This window comes from Lissotriton vulgaris, chromosome 5 (assembly GCF_964263255.1).
Source record: "Lissotriton vulgaris chromosome 5, aLisVul1.2, whole genome shotgun sequence".
NCBI classification, from domain to species: domain Eukaryota; kingdom Metazoa; phylum Chordata; class Amphibia; order Caudata; family Salamandridae; genus Lissotriton; species Lissotriton vulgaris.
In genome coordinates, this window is record NC_141693.1 from 38,388,976 (window position 1) to 38,415,297 (window position 26,322).

At 46.3% G+C, this 26,322-nt stretch overlaps 1 protein-coding gene across 10 annotated transcripts in view; it reads left to right on the forward strand.

Moving 5' to 3' along the window:
- The window catches only part of LOC147710070 (butyrophilin subfamily 3 member A3-like), a 662,391-nt gene that overhangs the window by 12,193 nt on the left and 623,876 nt on the right, over positions 1-26,322 (forward strand). For all 10 annotated transcript variants that reach the window (XM_086920761.1, XM_086920762.1, XM_086920765.1 and 7 more), the window contains exon 2: positions 17,608-17,684. In XM_086920761.1, the coding sequence (XP_086776887.1) occupies positions 17,609-17,684 (76 nt within the window). In that variant the 5' untranslated portion in view covers position 17,608. The remainder of the gene's footprint in view (positions 1-17,607; positions 17,685-26,322) is intronic.

Consider the following 26,322-nt stretch of genomic DNA (forward strand, 5'->3'; position numbering starts at 1 on the left):
CGGCCAGTGGATGATATACAACTCACTCAAATTGAATGGGGAGAAGACCGAGGTGATGGTGTTCGGTGGAAGGGAAGATATCTGGTCCATGGAGTGGTGGCCCGACTCGCTTGGTCTGTGCCCCAAACCTACTTCCTCAGCTAAAAACCTTGGGGTAATGATTGACCCTACCCTGGACATGCGCCAGCAAGTCAACAGGACGGTATCGACCTGTTGGGGCATAATTCATGTTCTCAGGAAAATAAGGAACTATCTTTCCCAGCCGGCAAGAAGACAACTTGCTGTCGCCCTTTTGGGATCGCGCCTGGACTACTGCAATGCGCTGTATGCTGGACTGAATAAGAGTCAGATGCAGCGCTTGCAGGTAGTCCAGAATGCGGCAGCTAGATTTGTCCTTGATCTTCCCCGTCGCTCTTCGGCCACGCTGGCCAGGAAGCAGTTGCATTGGCTTCCGATTAAGGAGCGGATTGTCTTCAAGTCCATGTGTATGGTCTATAAAGCCTTGGCCAAAAGCAGCCCCACAGGGATCAGAGCCATCCTGACATACTACAACCCTGGCACGAGCCTCCGCTCCTCCAATCACTCTTTCCTCCACATCCCCCGTACTCGGAAAGCCAGATGGGGTGGTAAGGCTTTTTCCCTCCTGGCCCCTAAATGGTGGAACGATCTTCCATTAGAACTTAGGTCCCTCCCCTCCCTCCAAACTTTCAGAGCAGCCCTTAAAACTCGCCTCTTTGTCCAAGCGTACATGTAAGTGCATGTCTGTTCGCTCTTTGTTCTTTTTTGCTAGGCGCCTTGACACCTTCGGGTTTTAGTTTGCGCGGTATAAGTTGCAAAAATAAAAAAATAAAAAAAATGTACATGATGGAAGGCAGTGAGGTGGTGCTGAGATGGGAGGTGGCTGTGTATGTAAGTGTGTGGTGTTTTTGTGGCTCTAGCAGAAAGGCAGTGAAGCACTGTACATGATGGAAGACAGGTAGGTGGTTCTGAGATGGGAGGTGGTTGTGTATACAAGTGTATGGTGTTTGTGTGACCCTATCCGAAAGGCAGTGAAGCAATGTACATGATAGAAGGCAGTGAGGTGGTGCTGAGATGGGAGGTGGCTGTGTATGTAAGTGTGTGGGGGAAACATCACTTACAACGAAACTTTTACAACGCACTACCATTACAACGCAACCATTACAACGCAAACCATTACAACGCAAACCATTACAACGCATTGCGCTGGGGGGCGCTCTAGGATAGGGAATAGATGTAATTTACTATCCAACACCTTCCCTACTATCCACGGGGACTGGAGTTGGAATAGTAAATTAAATAATTCACTATCCAGCGCCTAAAAGCACTATGCGTTGTAATGGTATGCAATGTAAACACCGCGTTGTAAAGGCATGCGATGTAAAAGCATGCGTTGTAACATCATACATCCAGTGTGTGGTGTTCGTGTGACTCTAGCAGAAAGGCAGTGAATCACTGTACATAAATGAAGGGAGTGAGGTGGTTAAGAGATGGAAGGTGCCTTTGTATGTCAGTAAATGGTGTTTTTGTGAACCTATCTCAAAGGCAGTGGACCACTGTACATGATTGAAGGCAGGGAGGGGTGCTGAGATGGGAGGTGGCTGTGTATGTGAGTGTGTTGTGTTTGTGTGACTTTAGCAGAAAGGCAGTGAAGCTATGGACGGCAGGTAGGTGGTTCTGAGATGGGAGGTGGCTGGGTATGTATGTGTGTGGTGTTTGTGTGACTCTAGGAGAAAGGCAGTGTAGCTCTGTCCAGGATAGAAGGGAGAGATGTGATTCTGAGATGGGAGGTGGTTGTGTATATAAGTGTGTGGTGTTTGGGTGATTCTAGCAGAAAGACAGTGGAGCACTGTACATAATTGAAGGGAGTGAGGTGGTTCTGAGATGGGAGGTGTCTGTTTGTGTCAGTACATGGTGTTTTTGTGAACCTACCTCAAAGGCAGTGGAGCAAAGTACATGATTGAAGGCATGGAGGTGGTGCTGAGATGGGAGGTGGCTGTGTATGTGAGTATGTGGTGTTTGTGTGCCTCCAGCAGAAAGGCAGTGGAGCACTGTATATGATGGAAGGCAGTGAGGTGGGTCCTGAGGTGGGAGGTGGCTGGGTATGTAAGTGTGTGGTGTTTGTGTGAACCTATCCGAAAGGCAGTGGAGCACTGTACATGATTAAAGCCAGTGAGGTGGTTGTGAGATGGGAGGTGGTTGTGTATACAAGTGTGTGGTGTTTGTGTGATCCTATCTGAAAGTTAGTGAAGCAATGTACATGATGGAAGGCAGAGAGGTGGTGCTGAGATGAGAGGTGGCTGTGAGTGGTGTTTGTGTGACTCTAGCAGAAAGGCAATAAAGCACTGTACATGATGGAAGACAGGTAGGTGGTTCTGATATGGGAGGTGGTTGTGTATACAAGTGTGTGGTGTTTCTGTGTCTCTAGCAGAAAGGCAGTGGAAGACTGTACATGGTTGAAGGCAGATAACTTGGTTCTGAGATGGGAGGTGGCTGTGGATGTGAGTGTGTGGTGTTTGGGTGACTCTAGCAGAAAGGCAGTGAAGCACTGTACATGTTTGATGGCAGATAAGTGGGTTCTGAGATGGGAGGTGGCTGTGGATGTAAGTGTGAGGCGTTTGTGTGACTCTAGCTGAAAGGCAGTGGAGTACTGTACATGATTGAAGGCAGGGAGGTGGTGCTGAGATGGGAGGTAGCTGTGTATGTGAGTGTGTTGTGTTGGTGTGACTTTAGCAGAAAGACAGTGTAGCTCTGTACATAATTGAAGGCAGATAGGTAGGTTCTGAGATGGGAGATAATGTTGTATTTATGTGTGTGGTGTTTGTGTGACTCTAGCAGAAAGGCAGTAGAGCACCATACATGATTGAAGGCAGATAGGTGGGTTCTGAGATGAGCGGTGGTTGTGCATGTAAGTGTATGGTATTTGCGTTACGCTAGCAGAAAGGCAGTGAAGCACTGTACATGATTGAAGGCTGATCGGTGGGTTCTGAGATGGGAGGTGGCTGTGTATGTATGTGTGTGGTGTTTGTGTGACTCTAGCAGAAAGGCAGTGGAGCATAGTACATGATTGAAGGTAGGGAGGTGGTTCTGAGAGGGGATGTGGTTGTGTATACAAGCGTGTGGTGTTTGTGTGACTCTAGGAGAAAGGCAGTGAAGCACTGTACATGATTGAAGGCAGATAGGTGGGTTCTAAGATGGGAGGTGGTTGGGTATGTAAGTGTGTGGTGTTTGTGTGATCCTATTTGAGAAGACGTGGAGCACTGTACATGATTGAAGCCAGTGAGGTGGTTCCGAGATGGGAGGTGGTTGTGTATACAAGTGTGTGGTGTTTGTGTGATCCTATCCGAATGTTAGGGAAACAATGTACATGATGGAAGGCAGTGAGGTGATGCTGAGATGAGAGGTGGCTGTGTATATATGTGTGTGGTGTTTGTGTGACTCTAGCAGAAAGGCAATAAAGCACTGTACATGATGGAAGACAGGTAGGTGGTTCTGATATGGGAGGTGGTTGTCTATACAAGTGCGTGGTGTTTCTGTGTCTCTCGCAGAAAGGCAGTGGAAGACTGTACATGGTTGAAGGCACATAGCTGGGTTCTGAGATGGGAGATGGCTGTGTATGTAAGTATATGGTGTTTTTGTGAACCTATATCAAAGGCAGTGGAGCACTGTACATGATTGAAGCCAGTGAGGTGGTTCTGAGATGGGAGGTGCCGGTGTATGTGAGTGTGTGGTGTTTGTGTGATCACATCCGAAAGGCAGTGAAGCACTGTACATGATTGAAGGCAGATCGGTGGGTTCTACGATGGGAGGTGGCTGTGCATGTATGTGTGTGGTGTTTGTGTGACCCTAGCAGAAAGGCTGTGAAGCAATGTACATGATTGAAGGCAGATAGATGGGTTCTACGATGGGAGGTGGCTGGGTATTTAAGTGTGTGGTGTTTGTGTGACTCTAGCAGAAAGGCAGTGACGCACTGTACATGATGGTAGACAGGTAGGTGGTTCTGAGATGGGAGGTAGCTAGGTATGTGTGTGTGTGGTGTTTGTGTGACTCTAGCAGAATGGCAGTGGAGCATTTTACCTAATAGGAGGGAGAGAGTGTGTGGTGTTTGTGTGACTCTAGCAGAAAGGCAGTGAAGCACTGTACATGATTGAATACAGATAGATGGTTTCTGAGATGGGTGGTGGCTGTATATGTGAGTGTTTGGTGTTTGTGTGACTCTAACAGGAAGGCAGTGAATCACTGTACATGATTGACGACAGATAGGTGGGTTCTGAGAAGGGAGGTGGCTGGGAATGTATGTGTGTGGTGTCTGTGTGTCTAGCAGAAACACAGTGGAGCACTGTACATGATAGAAGGGAGAGAGGTGGTTCTGAGATGGGAGGTGGTTGTGTACATAGGAGTCTGCAGTTTGTGTGATTGTAGCAGAAAGGCAGTAAAGCACTGTACATGATTAAAGGCAGATAGGTTGGTTCTAAGATGGGAGGTGGCTGGGTATGTAAGTGTGAGGTGTTTATGTGATCCTATCCGAAAGGCAGTGAAGCACTATACATGATTGAAGCCAGTGAGGTGGGTTCTGTGATGGGGGTGGCTGTGTATGTGAGTGTGTGGTGTTTGTGTGAGTCTAGCAGAAAGGCAGTGGAGCACTGTATGATGGAAGGCAGTGAGGTGGGTTCTGAGATGGACGGTGGCTGTGTATGCGAGTGTGTGGTGTTTGTGTGATCCTATCCAAAAGGCGGTGAAGCAATGTACATAATGGAAGGCAGTGAGGTGGTGCTGAATGCAAAGTTGGTCACGATGTTCCTATGGGTAGAGAAAGGTGTTGGTACAGACTGTAGTGCAGGTGGATTAGAACAGGGTAGCCTGGTGGTCACCCTGGGAATCCATTTTGTTGGATTTAATGCCCTCACACACCCTTTCAGGTGTCATGCTTCATCATTTGGGCCTGCTCCTCGTTGGGTCGGCGGTGCAATACCCAACGGGCAACACCTCAAAGAGGGGCTCTTTGGCGGAGATCTTTTTCCAACTGCCGTATAGATGAAGTGCGGGTGTGGGGCCAGGATTCAAGGTAGACGTAGTTGAGTGAGATAAAATAAAGCTAGTGGTACCAGAGACACTTTATTCAGGAGGGCCACTGCTTTAGTTTAAAATCAATTTCCTAGAGGAGGGTAGTGGAAAGTGATGTTTCCTACTCTCTTCTGGAGTGTGCTAGAGTCCGGTCGACATGTTTCTCGCTACTCTAAAATTTACTGAGCGATTCTTCAGGACCAAGGGGACTGATTAAGCAAATATCTAAGTGTAAAGGTAACTGTCTACATTACTGTCACAAGGTATGGTGTGTGTAAGCTAGTGTGGCTACCATCCTAGTGAGAGGAAAAAGGGGGAACTATATTACCCTTCTTCACGTTGCGATTGTTAATACCTATGGGAGGCAAAAAAAGAAGGGATAAAAAACATATCACCAAAAAGTTGTGTTACTTTACATTACAGTCTGTGGCACTTGTGTTTATCGCATGCTGTGATTCATGCGTGGCAGCATAGATGCATAAGTGTGTACTCTCAACAGTGACAACTCAGTGGAAGTGACATGTGAAGGTAGATAAAACCAGAAGTTTGTGTTAAAAATAAAATACCAATTTGGTATTAGTTGCACGCAACTATTAGGACTCACCTAAAGTTAAAAACAATCAAACAACAACAGTGTCCAGCGGGCAAAGCTTCAGGAGATCTTCCACCACAATGCTATGTATAGGGGGAAAGATCTCAGTAATATTTTGCACAGATCATATTATCCTAATGATATTGACAAACACAGGACAATAGCATACATGAATATATACAGGCATATTTTACAGTAGTGCTATAAGTTGAATGTTTGTTGCTGGCATATTCAACGTAAGAGTAATGTATTTAGAACTCAGAGTTTTTACAGGGGTGATGTAGTGGGTCAGGTAAGTAGTGAATGGTAGATGACTTCATTGGGTAGAATAGTTATATCAATTCATAGATGTAGTATCTCTTCTCATAGCTAAAAATGGGGCTCTGTCTGTTGTGATTACCCAGGGGGCATTGTCTCAGTGGGTATCTAAAGGGAACTACCCCAACAAATATGTGAGCCATAATGATGTCTGCCGTGTGTTCCTTTGTTGACATTTCACAAAACTGTGTTAACCGGAGGGATTTCCCTCCGGGTTCTTTTTAAGTGAGGAAGTCTGCTGATAATCGGGTTCAGTGAATGGGTTTTAAAAAAACGGGGAACCCCTTGTGCTTTGTAGATACAGTTCTGATATGTAATCCTACTTGGATTCTACTTTTGAATGGTCACGCGTTCGCTCGTTTAAATATGGTGAAACGTGGCTCGTTTTGTCTATTATGTTGTTAGCGGTAAAGCTAGCGTTTGAATTACTCCTCAAACAAATATGCCTGTGTCCGTGTAAACTGTACACGCTGGCGCACTGTTGTTTAAACGTTCAGCCGCTCGGTTTGTTGATTAGATAGTTAGCGGTAAAGCTAACGTTATGGTTTCTCTTTAGATAAACACAAATGAGCCCGTGTAAAATATACGCGCGGGCGCGCTGTTGAATAAACGTTTGTGAAGTTACCGGTCCGTGTAGACCGCGTGTTACAGCACGCTATAGATCTTATTCGTTTGGTTATTATTGGATCTAGTTGGTAGCTAAAGGGTCGGCCGGCAATTACTTACAGCGCGCATAACAAATGCTAAAGCGGCGTGAACCTGAAATCACGATCGGACTACATTGTATTTAATTAGCCAACTAAGAAGGGGGAAAGCGCATTGAATTGGCACTTACTTGATGAATGCCTGAGCTTCGTGTCAAGCACCTACCCATCGCCGCTGGAACCGGGTGGAGGCAGTGGGAGGGGTTGGGATTGTTTATAAAGGGAGTTAAAGTGGATCCCATTGGTTAGCAATAATGGCAGCCATCTTGTAGTGGTGGATGGTTGTTATAGACTACTAGGTGCCTGTATGATCATGTATCTGTGTATGTGAACCTGCCAACGTTGCGCAGGGATTCTCACATTAGTATAATTATAAAAATAATTATCTACTATGGTTAAGTTTAATATGACACTGCAGTGTGGAGGGTTAATCAATCTATCCCCTACCTCGTGTTGACAGATGGAAATCAGTATAGTGGTGGTGGTGCATTTACTATAATGATTAATTCAGAGGCTCGCCCAGGGTATGTCTTCGTTTAGGCCCTTGCTGTTAGAGGATAGTCTGTGAATCCAACGTTGTTCTTTATAGAACAGTCCTTCCTTAGATGTCTGGGGACTGGCTTCCAGGACAAGCCATTGGAGAGAGTCAGCTGTATGTTGCATTTCCAGGAAACGCTTACACATTTTGGTGTTATTCTTTTTACACCTGAAGTTGCTTCGATGTTCTGATATCCTGGTCTTCACACTGCGTGTTGTCATGCCTATATAATATAGGTTACACGGACAAATGATCAGGTAAATACAGTTAGAGCTATTGCAATTTGTATGGCCTCTCATTTCCCACATGAAGGTGTCGGCTAAGGTGATTGATTTGTATTTTTTGGTGAGAGGGCACGCCGTGCAATTCCCACATGGGTAGTGTCCGGTGACTGGTGGCAGACCCCATAATGTCGCTTGCCGGATGGGTTCATTTTTTGTGTTGGGTCTGGTATGGATAAGAATATCCTTTATGTTCCTTGACCTTTTAAAGGCAAACCTCAGTTGGTCTATGTTGAGGGTGCCAGTGTTTAGAATGGACCAGTGGCCTTTCACAATTTTCTTTACTTTGTTGGATAAGGGTGTGTAAGTTGTCACACAAGTCATGGGTTGGGCAGTAGCAAGGTCTCTCTCTCTGGGTTCAATCAAACTCTCCCTATTGTTGTTCTGAGCTCTTTTCAAACTTCTTTTTATGTCTCTGGTCGGGTACCCTCTTTCCATCAGGTTCCTCGAAAGAATAGCAGATTCAGTTCTGTAGTTGGCCATGGTGCTACAGTTTCGCCGTTTCCTGAGAAATTGCCCATACGGTAAGTTGGATCGTAGGGCTTTGGGATGGTGGCTTTGATAGTGGAGCAAGCTATTGCGGTCAGTGCTTTTTTTGAATAAGGTTGTATTCAGGGAACCATCTTCCAAACATATCGTGAGATCAAGAAACGCTATGCGGTTATTTGAAACAGTCATGGTAAATGACAAGTATGGATTAAGAGTATTCATCCATGCAAAAAACTCTTTGTACAAATCTTCGCTGCCAGACCAGAAGATCAAGATATCGTCTATATATCGTTTATATAGCTTTATGTTCTCATGGAAGGGGTTAGTGAGAGTTGCTATGTTGGTTTCTTCAAAGTGTGCCATATACAGACATGCTACACTGGGGGCTACAGTGCTTCCCATGCAAGTTCCTTGTACTTGGTGGTAGTAGGTACCCTTAAATTCAAAGTAGTTCTCGGTTAGGACCTTTTCCGCACACTCCATGATGAAGCTGATGGGCGTGGCAGACGTCCATTCAGTCTTTTCCAAAGCAGTGGCTATAACACCTAGGGAGGCCCTCTGTGGGATGTTGGTGTAGAGGGCCTCAACATCTAGGGTTAGAAGGTAATCAATAGATCTTGCCTCATTGTAGTCCTGTAGAAGGCGTAATAGATCTGTGGTATCCTGAATGTAGGAAGGTATTTGTTTTACAAGTGGTTGTAAGAAGTGGTCGCAACATTTGGAAAGTGGTTCCAGTACTGAGTCAATCCCGGAGACGATCGGACGTCCCGGGACTGGAGTGACTCCTTTGTGTATCTTTGGTAACGTATAAAAATACGGAACTTTAGGGTTCTTTTTTACAAGGAATTCAGCCTCCTTCTTACTGAGCCAGCCTTGACATTCTGCTGACTCCACCATACTCACAATTGATAAAGCGAGTCGTCCTGTGGGGTTTTGGTTAATGGCCTTGTAGTATTTTGTGTCATTAAGTTATCTTTGACATTCTGTCTCATAATCTACAGTGTCCATTAATACCGTGGCGCCACCCTTATCTGCTTGTTTGATTGTTAGCAGAGGGTTGTTGGATAGGGCGTGGAGAATCGCTCTTTCTTCTCTCGACATATTGTTGTATGTCGAGGTATTGGTTAGTTTTCCGATGTCTCTCAAAACTGCTTGTTCAAAGGTTAGAACTTCGCTGGGTACCATACCGCTATGGGGGGTGAAGGTAGATGCGTTGTGTAACCCTGAGTCCTCCATGGGTTCTTGTGGTTTCCCATCAAAAAATGCCTGAAGTCTTATTTTCCTGAAGAATTTTTGTAACTCCACTGTTTGGAGAAAGCCATCGATCTTGAGGTGGTGCTGACATGGGAGGTGGCTGTGTATGTAAGTGTGTGGTGTTTGTGTGACTCTAGCACTTTACATGATTAAAGCCAGTGAGGTGGTTCCGAGATAGGAGGTGGTTGTGTATACAAGTGTGTGGTGTTTGTGTGATCCTATCCGAATGTTAGGGAAACAATGTACATGATGGAAGGCAGTGAGGTGATGCTGAGATGAGAGGTGGCTGTGTATATAAGTGTGTGGTGTTTGTGTGACTCTAGCAGAAAGGCAATAAAGCACTGTACATGATGGAAGACAGGTAGGTGGTTCTGATATGGGAGGTGGTTGTCTATACAAGTGTGTGGTGTTTCTGTGTCTCTCGCAGAAAGGCAGTGGAACACTGTACATGGTTGAAGGCACATAGCTGGGTTCTGAGATGGGAGGTGGCTGTGTATGTAAGTATATGGTGTTTTTGTGAACCTATATCAAAGGCAGTGGAGCACTGTACATGATTGAAGGCATGGAGGTGGTGCTGAGAGGGGAGGTGGCTGTGTATGTAAGTGTGTGGTGTTTGTGTGACTCTAGCAGAAAGGCAGTGGAGCACTGTACATGATGGAAGATAGGTAGGTGGTTCTGAGATGGGAGGTGGCTGGGTATGTAAGTGTGTGGTGCCTGTGTGTCTCTAGCAGAAAGGCAGTGGAGCACTGTACATGATAGAAGGGAGAGAGATGGTTCTGAGATGGGATGTGGTTGTGTATATAAGTGTGTGCTGTTTGTGTAATTCTAGCAGAAAGGCAGTAAAGCACTGTACATGATTGAAGGCAGATAGGTGGGTTCTAAGATGGGAGGTGGCTGGGTATTTACGTGTGTGGTGTTTGTGTGATCCTATCCGAAAGACAGTGGTGCATTGTACATGATTGAAGCCAGTGAGGTGGGTTCTGAGATGGGGGTGGCTGTGTATGTGAGTGTGTGGTCTTTGTGTGTTCCTATCCGAAAGGCAGTGAAGCAATGTACATGATTGAAGTCAGTGAGCTGGTTCTGAGATGGGAGGTGGCTGTGTATGTGAGTGTGTGGTGTTTGTTTGACTCTAGCAGAAAGGCAGTTAATCACTGTACATGATGGAAGACAGGTAGGTGGTTCTGAGAGGGGAGGTGGCTGTGTATGTGAGTGTTTGGTGTTTATGTGACTAGCAGAAAGGCAGTGAAGCACTGTACATGATTGATGGCAGATAAGTGGGTTCTGAGATGGGAGGCGTCTGTGGATGTATGTGTGTGGTGTTTCTGTGATCCTACTCGAAAGGCAGTGAAGCAATGTACATGATGGAAGGCAGGAAAGTTGTGCTGAGATGGGAGGTGTCTGTGTATGTAAGTGTATGATGTTTGTGTGAATCTAGCAGAAAGGCAGTGAAGCACTGTACGTGATGGAAGACAAGTAGGTGGTTCTGAGATGGGAGGTAGCTGTGTATGTTTGTATGTGGTGTTTGTGTGACTCTAGCAGAAAGGCAGTGAAGCACTGTACATGATAGAAGGGAGAGAGGTTTTTCTGAGATGGGAGGTGGTTGTGCATATAAGCGTGTGGTGATTGTGTGATTCTAGCAGAAAGGCAGTGAAGTGGAGGACACTTTAAGTGAGTTTGGTCGACACTCTGGGTATGCAGTTATTCCTTCAAAGACGGAGATTATGTGTTGGGGGGTTGAAGGATGGGAAATGAGTGCCAGCTCTGGATTTAAGTAAACGGGGATTAATATAGAGCAGGACCTGGCAAAAATTCCTTTGACAAATCTGAGGAGAGTCTCAAAGGAAATTGATCATCTTTTCCTTAGGTGGAGGAATCTTCCACTAACAATATATGATCGTGTGAACATAGTTAAAATGGTAATTTTGCCTAAACTAACATATCTTTTCAGCGCCATTCCCCTCGACTTCCCTGGTAAACTCCTTGGGAAAATCCAGAGCAAGATCGGAAGCTTTATTTGGGCTAATAAAACCTCCAGACTTTCGTGGAAGAAGTTAAAGAGAAGGTTACTTAAGGGAGGCTTAGCATTACCAGATATCCTCTGTTACTGTCTTACGTTCCAGTTTAAAAATATTGATGTCTACTGACCAGCCCCACTGATAGCATCTGGGGGAAGATCCTGAATGCCATGGTAACCCAGGAGCGGGGGTGTCTGGATTTTTGTACAAGTTTGGGGCCCATAGGTTCTTCAAGAAAGTACGCCTAAAAGTGATTAGATCTGCACTTAATACTTGGCAAAACCTCAAAGCAAGATGGGGATAAAATATTACTCAGACTTTGCCCCAATTTGGGACTCCCCGGGACTCCCTGACTGCTTAAAAGACAGTCTGGCAGTCCCAATAGAGCGTGTTGGTATCCAGACATGGTCTGATATAATATCTACAGATGGAGTTCAACCCTGGGAGGCTTTGAGAGCAAAGATTGGCGATTCCTTCTCTCGCTTAAAATTTTTACAACTTTGCTCATGCTATGCAGCAGAAAAGGCGAATATAGGTGGGAATTATGAGGTAGAGTTAAAACTCCAAAACCCAGCTCCAATGAAAAAAGAGGTTGGGATATGGTACAGAAGCCTACTAGATAAAGAGGATACTGTGCTTCCTCCACCACATCTTGTTTGGGGATCATCTACATTGGAGAACAGTGCTGCGGAGCTTTATTTCCCATCTATTAGCAATTTATATAAGTTTGTTACGTCTGCTTCTTTGAAGAAAAAACATTTTTTCACCATTAATAGGTTGTATTATACCCCCAAAAAAATTGCTAAGTTCGTTTTAGATCCTCCTCCCCGTTGCCCCAAATGTGGTATAATAGCAGCAGACGATATGCATATGTTTTTTGAGTGTACTCAGTTATGGGGCTATTGGCCGAATATAGAGTTGGCGTTGTCTGGAATTTTTGGTCTAGGAATCGCTCTAGATCTAGTCTTGGTTATATTTGGCTTGAGCCCGTTTCTTATAATTCATCTTTCCAGTGTGCAAATGGGCCTATTCCTCTGCTTGATCTTGTTGGCCGGTAGGGAAATCTGCATACTGTGGAAAGAACCGGCCTCTCCATTGTATGATAAGTGGGTTCGGGCGGCACTTAATATGGCAAGGCTTGATAAAAATGAAGGAAACATCTGGTCGCCACTGGTTTGTTGGGGCAAGGAACTTAGACTGTTGTAAGATAGTCCGATGATTACACTAAGCCTCGTACAAAGAAGCTGGCCTGGTGGGCCCGAAAGCGAATGCAGCAACATGGACCCAGGGCGTTCATGATCAACAGGGTCTTTATGTTACGATGGCAGACGCTTACGGTGCTATGAGGACTAATAAAAAAAAAATAAAAAAAAGGCAGTGAAGCAATGTACATGTTTGAAGGCAGATAGGTAGGTTCTAAGATGGTAGGTGGCTGGGTATGTAAGTGTGTGGTGTTTGTGTGATCCTATCCGAAAGGCAGTAGGGCACTGTACATGATTGAAGCCAGTGAGGTGGGTTCTGAGATGGGAGGTGGCTGTGTATATGAGTGTGTGGTGTTTTTGTGACTCTAGCAGAAAGGCAGTGGGGCACTGTATATGATTGAAGGCAGTGAGGTGGTTTCTGAGATGGGAGGTGGCTATGTATGTGAGTGGGTGGTGTTTGTGTGATTAGCAGAAAGGCAGTGAAGCACTGTACATGATTAAAGCCAGTGAGGTGGTTCTGAGATGGGAGGTGGCTGTGTATGCAAGTGTGTGGTGTTTGTGTGATCCTATCCGAAAGGCGGTGAAGCAATGTACTTGATGGAAGGCAGTGAGGTGGTGCTAAGATGGGAGATGGCTGTGTATGTAAGTGTGTGGTGTTTGTGTGACTCTAGCAGAAAGGCAGTAAAGCACTGTACATGATGAAAGAAAGGTAGGTGGTTCTGAGATGGGAGGTGGTTGTGTATACAAGTGTGTTGTGTTTGTGTGATCCTATCCGGAAGGCAGTGTAGCAATGTACATGATGGAAGGCAGTGAGGTGGTGCTGAGATGGGGGGTGGCTGTGTATGTAATTGTGTGGTGTTTGTGTGACTCTCGTAGAAAGGCTGTGAAGCACTCTACATGATGTAAGACAGCTAAGTGGTTCTGATATGGGAGGTGGTTGTGTATACAAGTGCGTGGTGTTTGTGTGACTCTAGCAGAAAGACAGTGGAAGACTGTACATGGTTGAAGGCAGATAGCTGGGTTCTGAGATGGGAGGTGGCTGTGTATGTAAGCATATGGGGCCTTATTTATGAAGGACTTGCGCCACCGGTGGGTCACTTTTTCCCATGTTAAAAGTGACGCACCGGCGGCGCAAGTCCTTCATAAATAAGGCCCATGTTGTTTTTGTGAACCTATCTCAAAGGCAGTGGAGCACTGTACATGACTGAAGGCAGGGAGGTGGTGCTGAGATGGGAGGTGGCTGTGTATGTGAGTGTGTGATATTTGTGTGACTCTAGCAGAAAGGCAGTGAATCACTATACATGATTGATGGCAGATAAGTGGGTTCTGAGAGGGGAGGTGGCTGTGGATGTAAGTGTGTGGTGTTTGTGTGACTAGCAGAAAGGCAGTGGAGCACTGTACATAATTGAAGGGAGTGAGGTCGTTCTGAGATGGGAGGTGCCTGTGTATGTCAGTATGTGGTGTTTTTGTGAACCTATCTCAAAGGCAGTGGAGCACTGTACATGATTGAAGGCAGGGAGGTTGTGCTGAGATGGGAGGTTGCTGTGTATGTGAGTGGGTTGTGTTTGTGTGACTTTAGCAGAAAGGCAGTGATGCTCTGTATATAATTGAAGGCAGATTGGTGGGTTCTGAGATGGGAGATGATTTTGTATGTAAGTGTGTCGTTTGTGTATTTATGTGTGTGTTGTTTGTGTGACTCTAGCAGAAAGGCAGTGTACATGATTGAAGGTAGGGAGGTGGTTCTGAGATGGGAGGTGGTTGTGTATACAAGTGTGTGGTGTTTGTGTGACTCTAGGAGAAAGGCAGTGAGGCACTGTACATGATTGAAGGCAGATAGGTGGGTTATAAAATGGGAGGTGGCTGGGTATATAAGTGTGTGGTGTTTGTGTGATCCTATTTGAAAGGCAGTGGAACGCTGACCATGATTGAAGCAAGTGAGGTGGTTCTGAGTTGGAGGTGGCTGTGTATGTGAGTGTGTGGTGTTTGTGTGATCCTATTCGAAAGGCAGTGATGCAATGTTCATGATGGAAGGCAGGAAAGTGGTGATGAGATGGGAAGTGGCTGTGTATGTGAGTGTGTGGTGCTTGTGTGACTCTAGCTATAAGGCAGTGGAGCACTGTACATGATTGAAGGCAGGGAGGTGGTGCTGAGATGGGAGGTGGCTGTGTATGTGAGTGTGTGGTGTTTGTGTGACTCTCGCAGAAAGGCAGTGGAGGATTGTACATGATTGGAGGCACTTAGTTGGGTTCTGAGATGGGAGGTGGCTGTGTATGTGAGTGTGTGGTGTTTGTGTGTCTCTAGCAGAAAGCAGTGAAGGACTGTACATGATTGAATGCAGATATATGGGTTCAGAGATGGGAGGTGGCTGTATATGTGAGTGTGAGGTGTTTGTGTGACTCTAGCAGGAATGCAGTAAAGCACTGTACATGATTGATGGCAGATAGGTGGGTTCTGAGATGGAAGGTGGCTGTGTATGTAAGTGTGTGGTGTTTGTATGATCTTATTTGAAAGGCAGTCGGGACCGTCGACCGGGTTTATGTCGGTCCCATGACCGAGACCCTTTATCTCCAAGCAACAGGGACACTGTGGATTATTCTTGAATGTGTGGTTGCTTATAATGACCTAGGTTGGGGGTGAAGATCGGGGATATAATCCTTGGTCAATGATGGTAACTTTCAGGTAACGGAAACATGCTAATAAGGTTGCTTTAATGACTTGCATAAAATAGCTCTTATTAGCAACCATAACCCAACCTGTTGAGGAAGGATCTTTCTATAACCGTCTGACCATATTTTACTCCATATTTCCTAAGTGTCCCTGATTCCACATAAAAAAATTGTGATCATCGGTTCTTGATAAACTTGAGTCGCGTAGGTCCCTGTAGAATTATTTGTGCACCTACTGCCGTCAGCGGATCTATTAGGGGACACAGCTTCCAACTCCTGTCCATTGTAACTTTGCGCAAATCGAATCGAACATAAATGGACATGGAAATTGTTATAGGTGCTGCAGGACGAGCTTTAAAGAAAATTCCCAGCCTCAAGAAAAATTTGCCAACAAAAATAAGGATAGGGCAAGGGTGCAGGAAGTTTGATTGAGCTATTTGTGGTGTAGAGACATGAAGTCTATGAGCCCGCTGGACCTGGGACCTTACCGCCTGCTTCAACACCAGAAATGACTGTTAACAATTAAATGAATAATTAGAAATAGCTTAAAATTAAAACCTATATTTAAAAATATAGTTGACAGCTATACAAATAATTGCGTGCTCTACAGGAAGATATGCTTGAGACAAAAAATGTTCAAACTATGAATAACAAAACCAACCTAGTTATCATAGTCTTACCCAGTCACTATAGATACACCTATGTGACTTAGGACGAAGGACAGACCGTCCCCCATTGCTCATAAGTCTCACAAGTATTCCTTAGCCTAAGCATGTTTTACTTCCATTGAAAAAATCCTTGCAGCTGTGCAAACAGCTATTTTGAAGGAGCATCCTTTGGCACAGGGGAATCATTGTTGTTTCTCCCATAACAGGCACTAGAAGTAGCCGCCGAGGGAAGCATTCCTAATGCCCATGCCCTACACCAGAGATGGGTGCAGTGGTCTTCTTCAAGTGCAGTGGATGTAAAGCTTCAGTATGATCCATGAACATGAACAAGATGTTGGTCCGACTCCAGCTACTTTACCCATCGATTTTTATCAGAGCATATGGTATATGGCTGGTTTTGCCCAGAAAAGGACATATTTATAACAAAGGAGAAAGTGACATTCTTTAGGTTTATACTCCAGGGGCCTCATTTATGAGTCCATGCGTCAGTTTTGCGCTTCCGATGCGTCACTTTTTGTGACGCATTGGCGGCGTAACAGATGCCTCCTGTTGCGCACTATTTACAAAGTGACGCATCTAAGCAGATGCGTCACTTTGTAAACCCCTGCGCTACATTATACCTGCGTCCCCCCGCAAAAAGCATCGTAATAGTGATGCAGTGAAATCTATGAGATTTCACTGCGTCACTTTTAGGACGCTGTTGCGTCAAAATCTTGCGCCTGCCTCGCTGCAGGAGTAAGACTGATGCAAGCCCTTTCACATGGGGCTTTCCCCATGTGAAAGGACGCATTGATGGAGTTGCGTCACTTTTGTGACACATTCTAGCAATGCGTGACTTTTGCGCTTACAGATACGTCAGAAATACTGACGTATCTGTAACTTCTTGCGACATGATGCGTCATACATTAAATATGACGCATCAGGTATGCCGCAAGGAGTACGCACTGAGAAGTCATGCATCGCTGCTTTCACGCAGCGATGCGTCATTTCTCATGAATGAGGCACCTGGTCTCAGTAACTTGCTATTGAAATAAGTAGTTTATATTTCCCAATTATTTTCTATGAATGCCTAGCTGGGTGGAGCGATTGGAGTTGGGGCAGAGGTGACAGATGAAAGTATTATACAGTTTTGTGAATAGATCGATGTAACAAACATTGACCTGTAGGACCGATTGCTGAACTTTGCGGAACTGGAGAGAATGTTTATATATAGTATGTGCAGTATGCACAGTGAAATAAACTGATAATTTGAGGATTTTGCTTGATAAAGATCAATATGCCTGCACAAAGTTGGATGTATGGCTAAAGAGTTGAACATGGGCCCATTGGAGAGGAACTTTACCTTGTAAATATTGGTATTGTTGAATTGTAATCAATACACAGTTTAGATCATAGTTATTGCGAAGAGTCACAGTGAAGTGATATCTGTTCAAGCAAAACACTAGAAGTGTAGTTAGTAGCTTATTGGTGAGCTGTGTACTAGGCATAACTTCATCTGTTATGAACACATTTCCTTCTTCTCTGTACATTTTGTTAAATTGTTAAGACATTGCATAAAATAATGTCATATTTTTGATTTTGTAAATTTTATGAATGAATAAACGTTTATTGTAAAGATTACTTTGGTACGCATACCTGCATCCCATTGTGAAGTATAAGCACAACAACTCTTATCAAATATTTCAGTCTTCTGCACACAAACCTTAGTGAGAAGTGCAGCTATTTCAATCACTGCAATGTTTTGTTCCTCACTGTTATCTCTATGAGTAACTTGTGGGATTTGTTTTCCTCTTCACAGAATGATGGCACTCCTGTGTCTGCCACAACTCCCCACATTGCTGCTACTGTGTCTGTACCATCAAATATATGTTTCAGGTAGGAGAACAACTCTCTTTTCTTATTTTATCATTTTGGCCCTTCTTTAAATTTACAATGACAGACATTCAATCCTCTCGTTTAGCCGGGTCCCTGAACCTACCACACTTGTGGAAGAAAGTCCCTCATATTCAAAGAAGGCTCCCACAGTGGAGGGGGATTTTCTCACAAGGTGGCTTCGGCTGCGAAGACTTGAAATCACCTTGAGGGAAAACATTGTCAGACTCTTCATCAGGCGATCACTGACACAATATTGTTGTAAACAAAATAGTTGTCAAAAATATTGTTTCTGAAATATGGTGTCCGTGTACTTCTAATAGCAAGTAGAAAAATATCAAAAATAAAATATCGCTTCACACTAATATTGTTAAATACATACAAAATGTTTGTTTATAAATAAGGGGGGGCGTAGTTCGCGAAGTAGCGCTACGCGAAGCTACGCGAAGTGCACTTCGCACTACGCGAACTTCACGTAGCACTACGCGAGCTGCGTAGTAGCATGTTCGCACTGTGCAAGATGCGTTTTCAATGATTGCACAGTGCGGACAAGCATCCAGCACTGTGCAATCATTGAAAACGGCATCTTGCACAGTGCGAGCTGTAGTTTTCTGCTGCTCGATTAGATTTTTACTCGAGCGGCAGCTTTCTCAACGCGAACTGGTAGTTTCTCATTGCGAGCGGTCGTGAGCATGCGCAACCACTCGCAATGAGAAACTTGACCTCCCCGCGTTGAGAATCTCGCCGGGATGTCATTTTGCTTGCTCGCGGTCGCGAACATGACATTGAGGACCGCGAACAAGCAAAAAATTACTGCTGCACTACGCTACGCTGCACTACGCATGTTCGCACTGTGCTACGTGCAGCTCGCGTAGTGCGAAGTTACGCAAACTTCGCCAACTACGCGAGCGTAGCGTAGTGCTTCGCCCAGGGTTATTTATAAATATATGGATGTATGACGTATTCACACATGCTTTTATAACTCATGCATTTACAATGTGGGCATTCCATTACAACGCAAAGTCTTTACAATGACTTGCCTTAGGGAGGCGCTGGATTTTGGAATATCATATTTTACTATTCCAACTCCAGTCTGTGCTACAGTAGAGAAGGTGGTGGATTCCCTAAAGCAATTCATTGTAACGACTTGCGTTGTAATGGAATGCATGGTAACAACATGTTCATTGTAGTGCCTGTGGTGTGATGGCACTGTGTAATTCTGTCTGCCTTGTAATATATATATTTATATATATCTTTTGCGCCAACATACGCTAACCTACCCATGGCTGTATAGGAAACGGAAGTACTGAAAATTGAGAAATCCGGAAAAATCAAATTTTAGTCAAGATTCATTGATGACCTCTTTATTGCATGGGAGGGTGACCACACTGACCTTCAAGACTTCATAAACTCACTCATTGTAAATAAATACAATCTATCTTTCAAATCTACGATAGGTGCATTTTTAGATGTGGAAGTTTTTATTCAAGGCCATAGGATATGCACTAAAATGCACAGGAAACCCACTTCATGCGATAGCATCCTGCATGACAACAGTGGGAATCCGCAAATTCTAAAATAGGGCATACCCTATAGAGAGGTGTTGCAAGCGAAGAGAATCTGCTCTGAAACATCAGATCTGAACTCCCAAATAAACTAAATGAGCAGCCATTTTTTAGAACAAGGATATCCCCTTGGTGTAATTGAAAATGCAAAAGCCAGAGACACCTTGAAAGCAAGTGCAGATCTCTTACGATCCAACAATGAAAATCCAGAAAGAAGAAGAAAAGATGACAGCATTACCCGACTAATCATTGATTTTAATGATCAAAGCAGAGAACTAAAGAACATCATCCGTAAGAACTGGGGTATATTAATGCTTGATGGAACAGGCAAAGGATATTGTCTTCTCAATCAAATATCACGTACAGGAAAACAGCATCCTGGGCAGACATGTTAACACAAAGTCTTCTAGAACTGAAAAGATTAACCACATCATCTCGGGTGAATACTCCAGGTTTCTGGAAATGCTCTTAATGTAGAGCATGCAAACATGGTCAAAATCTGACATTTTATCAACTTAAAAATGTCCAAACTGAACATATTGAGGATCATATAACATGTGAATCAAAGTTTGTGGTATACCTGTTAGAATGTCCCTGCAGAAAACAATATGTAGGAAGTACCATCAATAAGTCTTACAACATTTACGAGCCATTAAAAACAAAGACTTCACTTACCCCATGACTAAACACTTTCACAATTTCCATTCAAGTGATTGACAGCTTTTAAAGTACACTCGGATCAAAATTGTGAAACCAAAAGAAAGAGGTGGAGACAGAATCCTCTGATGTATGATGAAATGATGTTTTGATTGAGTATGGATGTATGCATTGTATGATAGGTAGCTTATGGTTGCTTGATTGAATGACTGAATTGCATGTCATGTTTTTTGTTGTTCTATTTACCCTTTGGGCTGATGTTCCTTTTTGTCTTTTGTATCATTTTATGAAATTTCTATGTATTTGAAGTCACTGAACATGATGAATTTCTTGTGTGTTTTGTTATCAAAGCTTTATTCAAAATGACCATATACATAAAAAAAATTAAAAATCTAAAATATAATTGATTTTCTGTGGGTGTTTGGTTGAATCCATTTGCTTGTTCTTTATCATTCGGGAGGCCCCTTTTTCATGTTGTTGTAATAAGAACCCTCAATCTACACAGAACAGAGTCAAGATTAATTCTAGCGATTGGCACCGGAAGCCGATTTGGCCATAATTTAAATGAAGAATTACATATCCATCTGTAGTGGAAGAAAGAGTAGGTTGAAAAATGAAAGGAGGTTCATCTCTATCACTATCAGTGAAGAACATTAGAACTCAATGGTAGGACCTCGCATGAGAAGCTATCAAAAGAATTACTAACTGTATGGGACACAACAGATGAAGATTAGTTTTGGTACACACTATGAATCATTGGCCCATCTGCGGCTCATCTATTTGAAAACTAGGAAAACCAGCGAAGTCTGAACACATGGTACACTGCCTCTACTCACATGAACACTGTAAAATGACTATCTTTACTGCTGATTTTAGATATTTAATCAACTTTTTTACGGTATATTTTATGACTTACAAAGGCACTTTTTGCAAATGAATTGAAAATTGTTATCTTGTAGGGGTCAAGAGTTTAATGTACTATACAATTAATTGTTCTTAATGATGAACATTAAAATTAATGCACTAGTCACTTTATCAACACATGGCTAAACCTCTACTTGACCGCTTTTTAGAGATAATTTGAAAAATACAAAAACAGATTGGTTTCTTAAAATTTTTACCATTGTACTTTACATCTGATGGATTTTGCACCAGCCACCTTGTATCAATTATGTACCTTATTGAAAGGGATTATATATATGTGAAGAACAACATCACAGCATGTACAAAATCATGGAGATCATAGGGGAGAATGGGAATTTTGTGGCAGTATAAAAATGATTACCCATCATGTTAACAACTTAATCATGCATGTGGACTGGGACCCGGGGATATTTTTCCCCTTAAACCTTTCTCTACTTTTAGGGACAAGGTAACTAATTAATACGGGTCTCAGACAGCAGAAAAATAAATATATATATTTTTTTGTTTTTTTTGCACATCAACTAATAATTATAAAACAACTGTCTTAGTGAAGAAAGGTAGATTGCCACATTCAAAGATGTTTAATCAGGATTATATAAAGTCTACTCTGTTTTCTAATAGAAAGGAATGTGGGTAATTGCACTGAGCACTTTAAAAGAGACACTCTAGTCGCTAGGACTCTATGGTCCAGTAGAAGGCTCTACTGGGCCGGTCACCCCACGCACCGCGCACACTCTCTGCGAGTGAGCCCAGGTTCCAACCCTGCCGATTGCCGCCACTGCCCGCAGCCGTGCTCCTGGTCTGCTGGAGCGGTAGTTCCTCTGCTGCGCTGCGGTAATCAACGTTGCTTGTGTCAGCGTTGCCCCCGTTTGTTTTCCCCATCGTTTACTACCTGCGTTGCCCCCAGCTCTAAGTATCTTGTTTTGTGCATTTTTTACCTTCTATGCTGTCCGCTTGTTGTGCCCTCTGATTTTTGTTTTTCTCTCTCGTTGTTCCCCTCCAGCCCCGGTCGCGTTTCCCGCCCGCTCCCCGCCGCTGCCCCCCTGCGGTCCCGCCCCCCTTCCCTCTATCTCCCTTCCCATTCGCCGCCCGCTCCCGCCTCCCAGCTGCTCCTCCCTCGCTCCGCCCCCCCCCCACTCTCCACATATGGCAGAGTGGCAAACGTGCAGCGTTGACGCGCAGCGGGCACGCCCTAAGCGCGCCGAAGGCGCGCCAATGGTAAGCCCGTCTGCACCCGTCCGCGCCTGGACCTCGCCCAGTGCCAGGACCCCTGGCTCTCGCAGACACCAGCCCACCCGCCGGACCTACGACTCCACCGAACTCTACGCACTCAACGCCGGTCGAATCCCAGGCTGCTATCGAGCCACCCCGAGATGCACCCACGGGCCCTACTGCTGCCACTCCTGCAAGTTCACCTGCTCCCGGACCTGCACTACACCAGCACCGACCAAGCCGAGCACCAGCAGCAACCACCTCAAGTGCATCCTGCTCAACACCCGCTCCATCCACAGACACGCCGTCGAGCTCTGGAACCTGCTCGACACCACAGCCCCAGACGTCGCCTTCCTCACGGAAACCTGGATGAACGCCTCCTCAGCGCCTGACATCGCCATAGCCATCCCGGACGGCTACAAGATCATCCGGAGGGACAACGTCAACCAGACAGGAGGAGGCATCGCCAACATCCACAGGAACACCATCCGCATCATGACCAACACCGACGACACCCTCGCACCCGCCGAACACCTGCACTTCCAGATCCACATCAACCCCAAGACCACCCTCAGAGGCACCCTCATCTACAGACCCCCGGGACCACGCACACAATTCAGCGAAGACATTGCCGACTTCATCAGCCCGCACGCCCTCCTCTCCGCTGACTACATCCTCCTCGGGGACCTTAACTTCCACCTGGAGAACAACAACGACCGCAACACCACCACCCTGCTGGACAACCTCGCCAACCTCGGTTTTAAGCAGCTGGTGGCCACCCCCACCCACTAAGCCGGACACACACTTAACCCCGTGTTCTCATCCAGCAAGGACGTCACCTTCAGCCACGCCACCGGACTCCACTGGACGGACCACAGCTGCGTCCACTTCAGCTTCAGAAGGACCACGATCAACCACCACCAGCAACAGGTTGCACGCAGAAGCTGGAACAAGATCACAGCCGACCAGCTCGTGATTTCCCTGAGCATGAACCCTCCCACCAGCGCAACGAACCCAAGCCAGGCGGCCACCAACCTCGCGAAATGGATCAGCAACTGCGCAGACGACCTCGCCCCTCTGAAGACCCCGCCTAGCAGACCCGGCAGCAAGAAAGCCCCATGGTTCACCGACGAACTCAAGAGCTCCAAGAAGAACTGCCGAGCACTCGAGAAAGCCTGGCGCAAAGAGACCCAACACCGAACAACATGACTGCCCTCAAGCTCGCCATCCGAAAACACCACCAACTGATCCACGCCACCAAGAAAACTGCATTCAAGGAGCGACTGGACAACAACGCACACAACAGCAAGGAACTCTTCAACATCGTTAAAGAGCTCTCCAATCCCAACGCCGGAAACAACGACATCACCCCTTCGCAAGACCTCTGCAACTCCCTCGCCTCCTACTTCCACAACAAGATCGCGGACATACACAACAGCTTCAGCACTCAACCGACGCATGCCACAACTAAACCACCGCCCCCCACCACCACCCTCCGCGCCTGGACCCCGATCAGCACCGAAGACACCATCCGCACAATGAACTCCATCCACTCCGGATCCCCGACCGACCCCTGCCCTCACCACGTCTTCAACAAGGCCGACGCTGTCATCGCATCCCACCTGCGGGACATCATCAACACCTCCTTCGACACCGCTACCTTCCCGGAGAGCTGGAAGCACGCCGAACTCAGCGCTCTACTAAAGAAGCCATCAGCCGACCCCACTGACCTCAAGAACTACCGCCCCATCTCGCTGCTCCCGTTTCCTGCAAATGTCATCGAGAAGACCGTCAACAAGCAGCTGGCCGCCTTCCTCGAGACGAACGGATCCCTCGACCTCTCGCAGTCTGGCTTCCGGGCCAATCACAGCACCGAGACCGCCCTGATCGCAGCCACCGACGACATCCGAGCCCTGCTCGACAACGGAGAAACAGCGGCCCTCATCCTCCTAGACCTCTCCGCGGCCTTCGACACTGTCTGCCACCGTACCCTCTTGCGACGCCTCAGCAACGTCGGAATCCAGGAGAAGGCACTGGAATGGATCATCTCGTTCCTCGCCGGAAGGACACAGAGAGTCCGCCTCCCCCCGTTCAGATCAGAAGCCACCGAAGTCATCTGCGGCATTCCTCAAGGCTCCTCGCTCAGCCCAACCCTCTTCAACGTCTACATGAGCCCCCTCGCAGCCATCGCACGCCAACAGAACCTCAACATCATCTCCTACGCCGACGACACCCAGCTGATCCTCTCCCTCACCAACGACCCCGCCACCGCCAGAGCCAACCTACACGAAGGGATGACAGACGTAGCCAAGTGGATGATGAACAGCCGCCTGAAACTGAACTCGGACAAGACGGAAGTCCTCATCCTGGGATCTTCACCCTCCGCCTGGGACGACTCCTGGTGGCCCCCCGCCCTGGGCAACGCACCCAAACCAACAGACCACGCACGCAACCTGGGCTTCATCCTGGAATCCTCCCTCTCCATGACCAGACAAGTCAACGCCGTCTCCTCGTCGTGCTTCAACATCCTGCGCATGCTACATAAGATCTTCCGGTGGATCCCCACTGAGACCAGGAAGACGGTCACCCAGGCCCTCGTCACCAGCCGTCTGGACTACGGCAACTCCCTCTACGCCGGAACCACAGCCAAACTTCAAAAAAGACTCCAACGCATCCAGAACGCCTCCGCACGACTCATCCTGGACATCCCCCGTCGCAGCCACATCTCCGGACACCTGAGAGATCTGCACTGGCTCCCGGTCAACAAGAGAATCACCTTCCGTCTCCTCACCCACGCACACAAAGCCCTACACAACCAAGGCTTAGGATACCTCAACAGCCGCCTCAACTTCTACGCCCCCACACGCCAGCTTTGATCGACCGGCCACGCCCTCGCCGCCGTCCCCCGCATCCGAAGAACGACAACAGGAGGAAGGTCCTTCTCTTACCTGGCTGCCAAGACTTGGAACCCCCTCCGGACCCACCTCCGCCTGACCCAGTACCACCTTGCCTTCAGGAAGCAGCTCAAGACTTGGCTGTTCGAGCAGTAGCGGACCCTCCCTCCCCTAGCGCCTTGAGACCCTCCGGGTGAGTAGTGCGCTATATAAGTGCTTTGATTGATTGATTGATTGATTGAGAGCCAAAATGCGTAGACCGTCCTCTACCGTTTGTACTTGCACTATGGTTTAAATAACAGCACGTTTGAAATACATTTCTGGATGTGGTGCCGTGATCCTTCGCCGAAATCCAATAGTGGAACAGAAGATCGGAGGAATTTTGTACAAATACATATATATAAGGGTAGGTAACAACTGTCCGGTACCCTCAGCTCCAAATAATTTCCTGCCCTGCACACCAGTTGTTACTTACCCTTTTAACCTTGAAATTGGTAGTCTCCCTCCTGAATCAGGAGGGTTGGCGTGTCTGACTAATAACCCTGAGCGGGAGGTAGATCGGTGGTTGAGCGCCTGCTGCAGAGATCTAAGTGCAATCTGTATATTAAGGGCATGGCCCCCCAACAACCCCATCGCAGCGTTTCGTTAAATGGGCACTCTGCAAGTACAACAAGATAAGCGCTATAGGTCTGGGAAAGAAGGACTACATTTATCACCATCTTGCGGCAGTTCAAAAGTGACCAAAAGTGATGCACAATAAAGCAGTATGTCAGTAAGGATTAACTTTTAGTGTATATTTTTGGGGGGTGGCGCGGTGTCCACTTCAGGGGCACCGCGCTTTCTGTTTCATTTAAAAAAAAAAATTGTAACTCCCTCTGATGAAAGTTTCCAGCAGGGCCTCATGGGCGTGCGGTGCGCGGGTCATGTTATAGGCCGCAACATGTGGGGACGCAGGCAAACATGGCTGGCACCTGGACTGGCTCCAGATTCCGAAAGGCGGGGCGATCCTGGATCCTCACATGGGGAGATTTGCACCCGATCTTGTGGTAGGTTTCTGCGGGCTCTCATATGTGCCTAGTACCCCCCCAGCACGCCCCAAGTTCAGCTGGATGTATCCCACAGTGCTCACATGCTCTCCATGGTGAAGAGCCCGCAGGCTGCACGCCAGAGTTAAGTGAACCAGCCTTTCCCCCAGGGACCTCCGGTAAGCATGTATCCCACCTCCAGGAGTCACCCCCCTCCCGGACAGCTAAGTGTGGTGTCCACCTGTCCCGGCCGTCTCCTCTTTCCAGGAGTTCCTCTGCGTCAATGGTTTGCAGGACACGTGGTGTAACACAGTGGTAGAAGTGGAGGGGGATCGGTGGGCACGGCGTGCCCCTACTTCTAAAA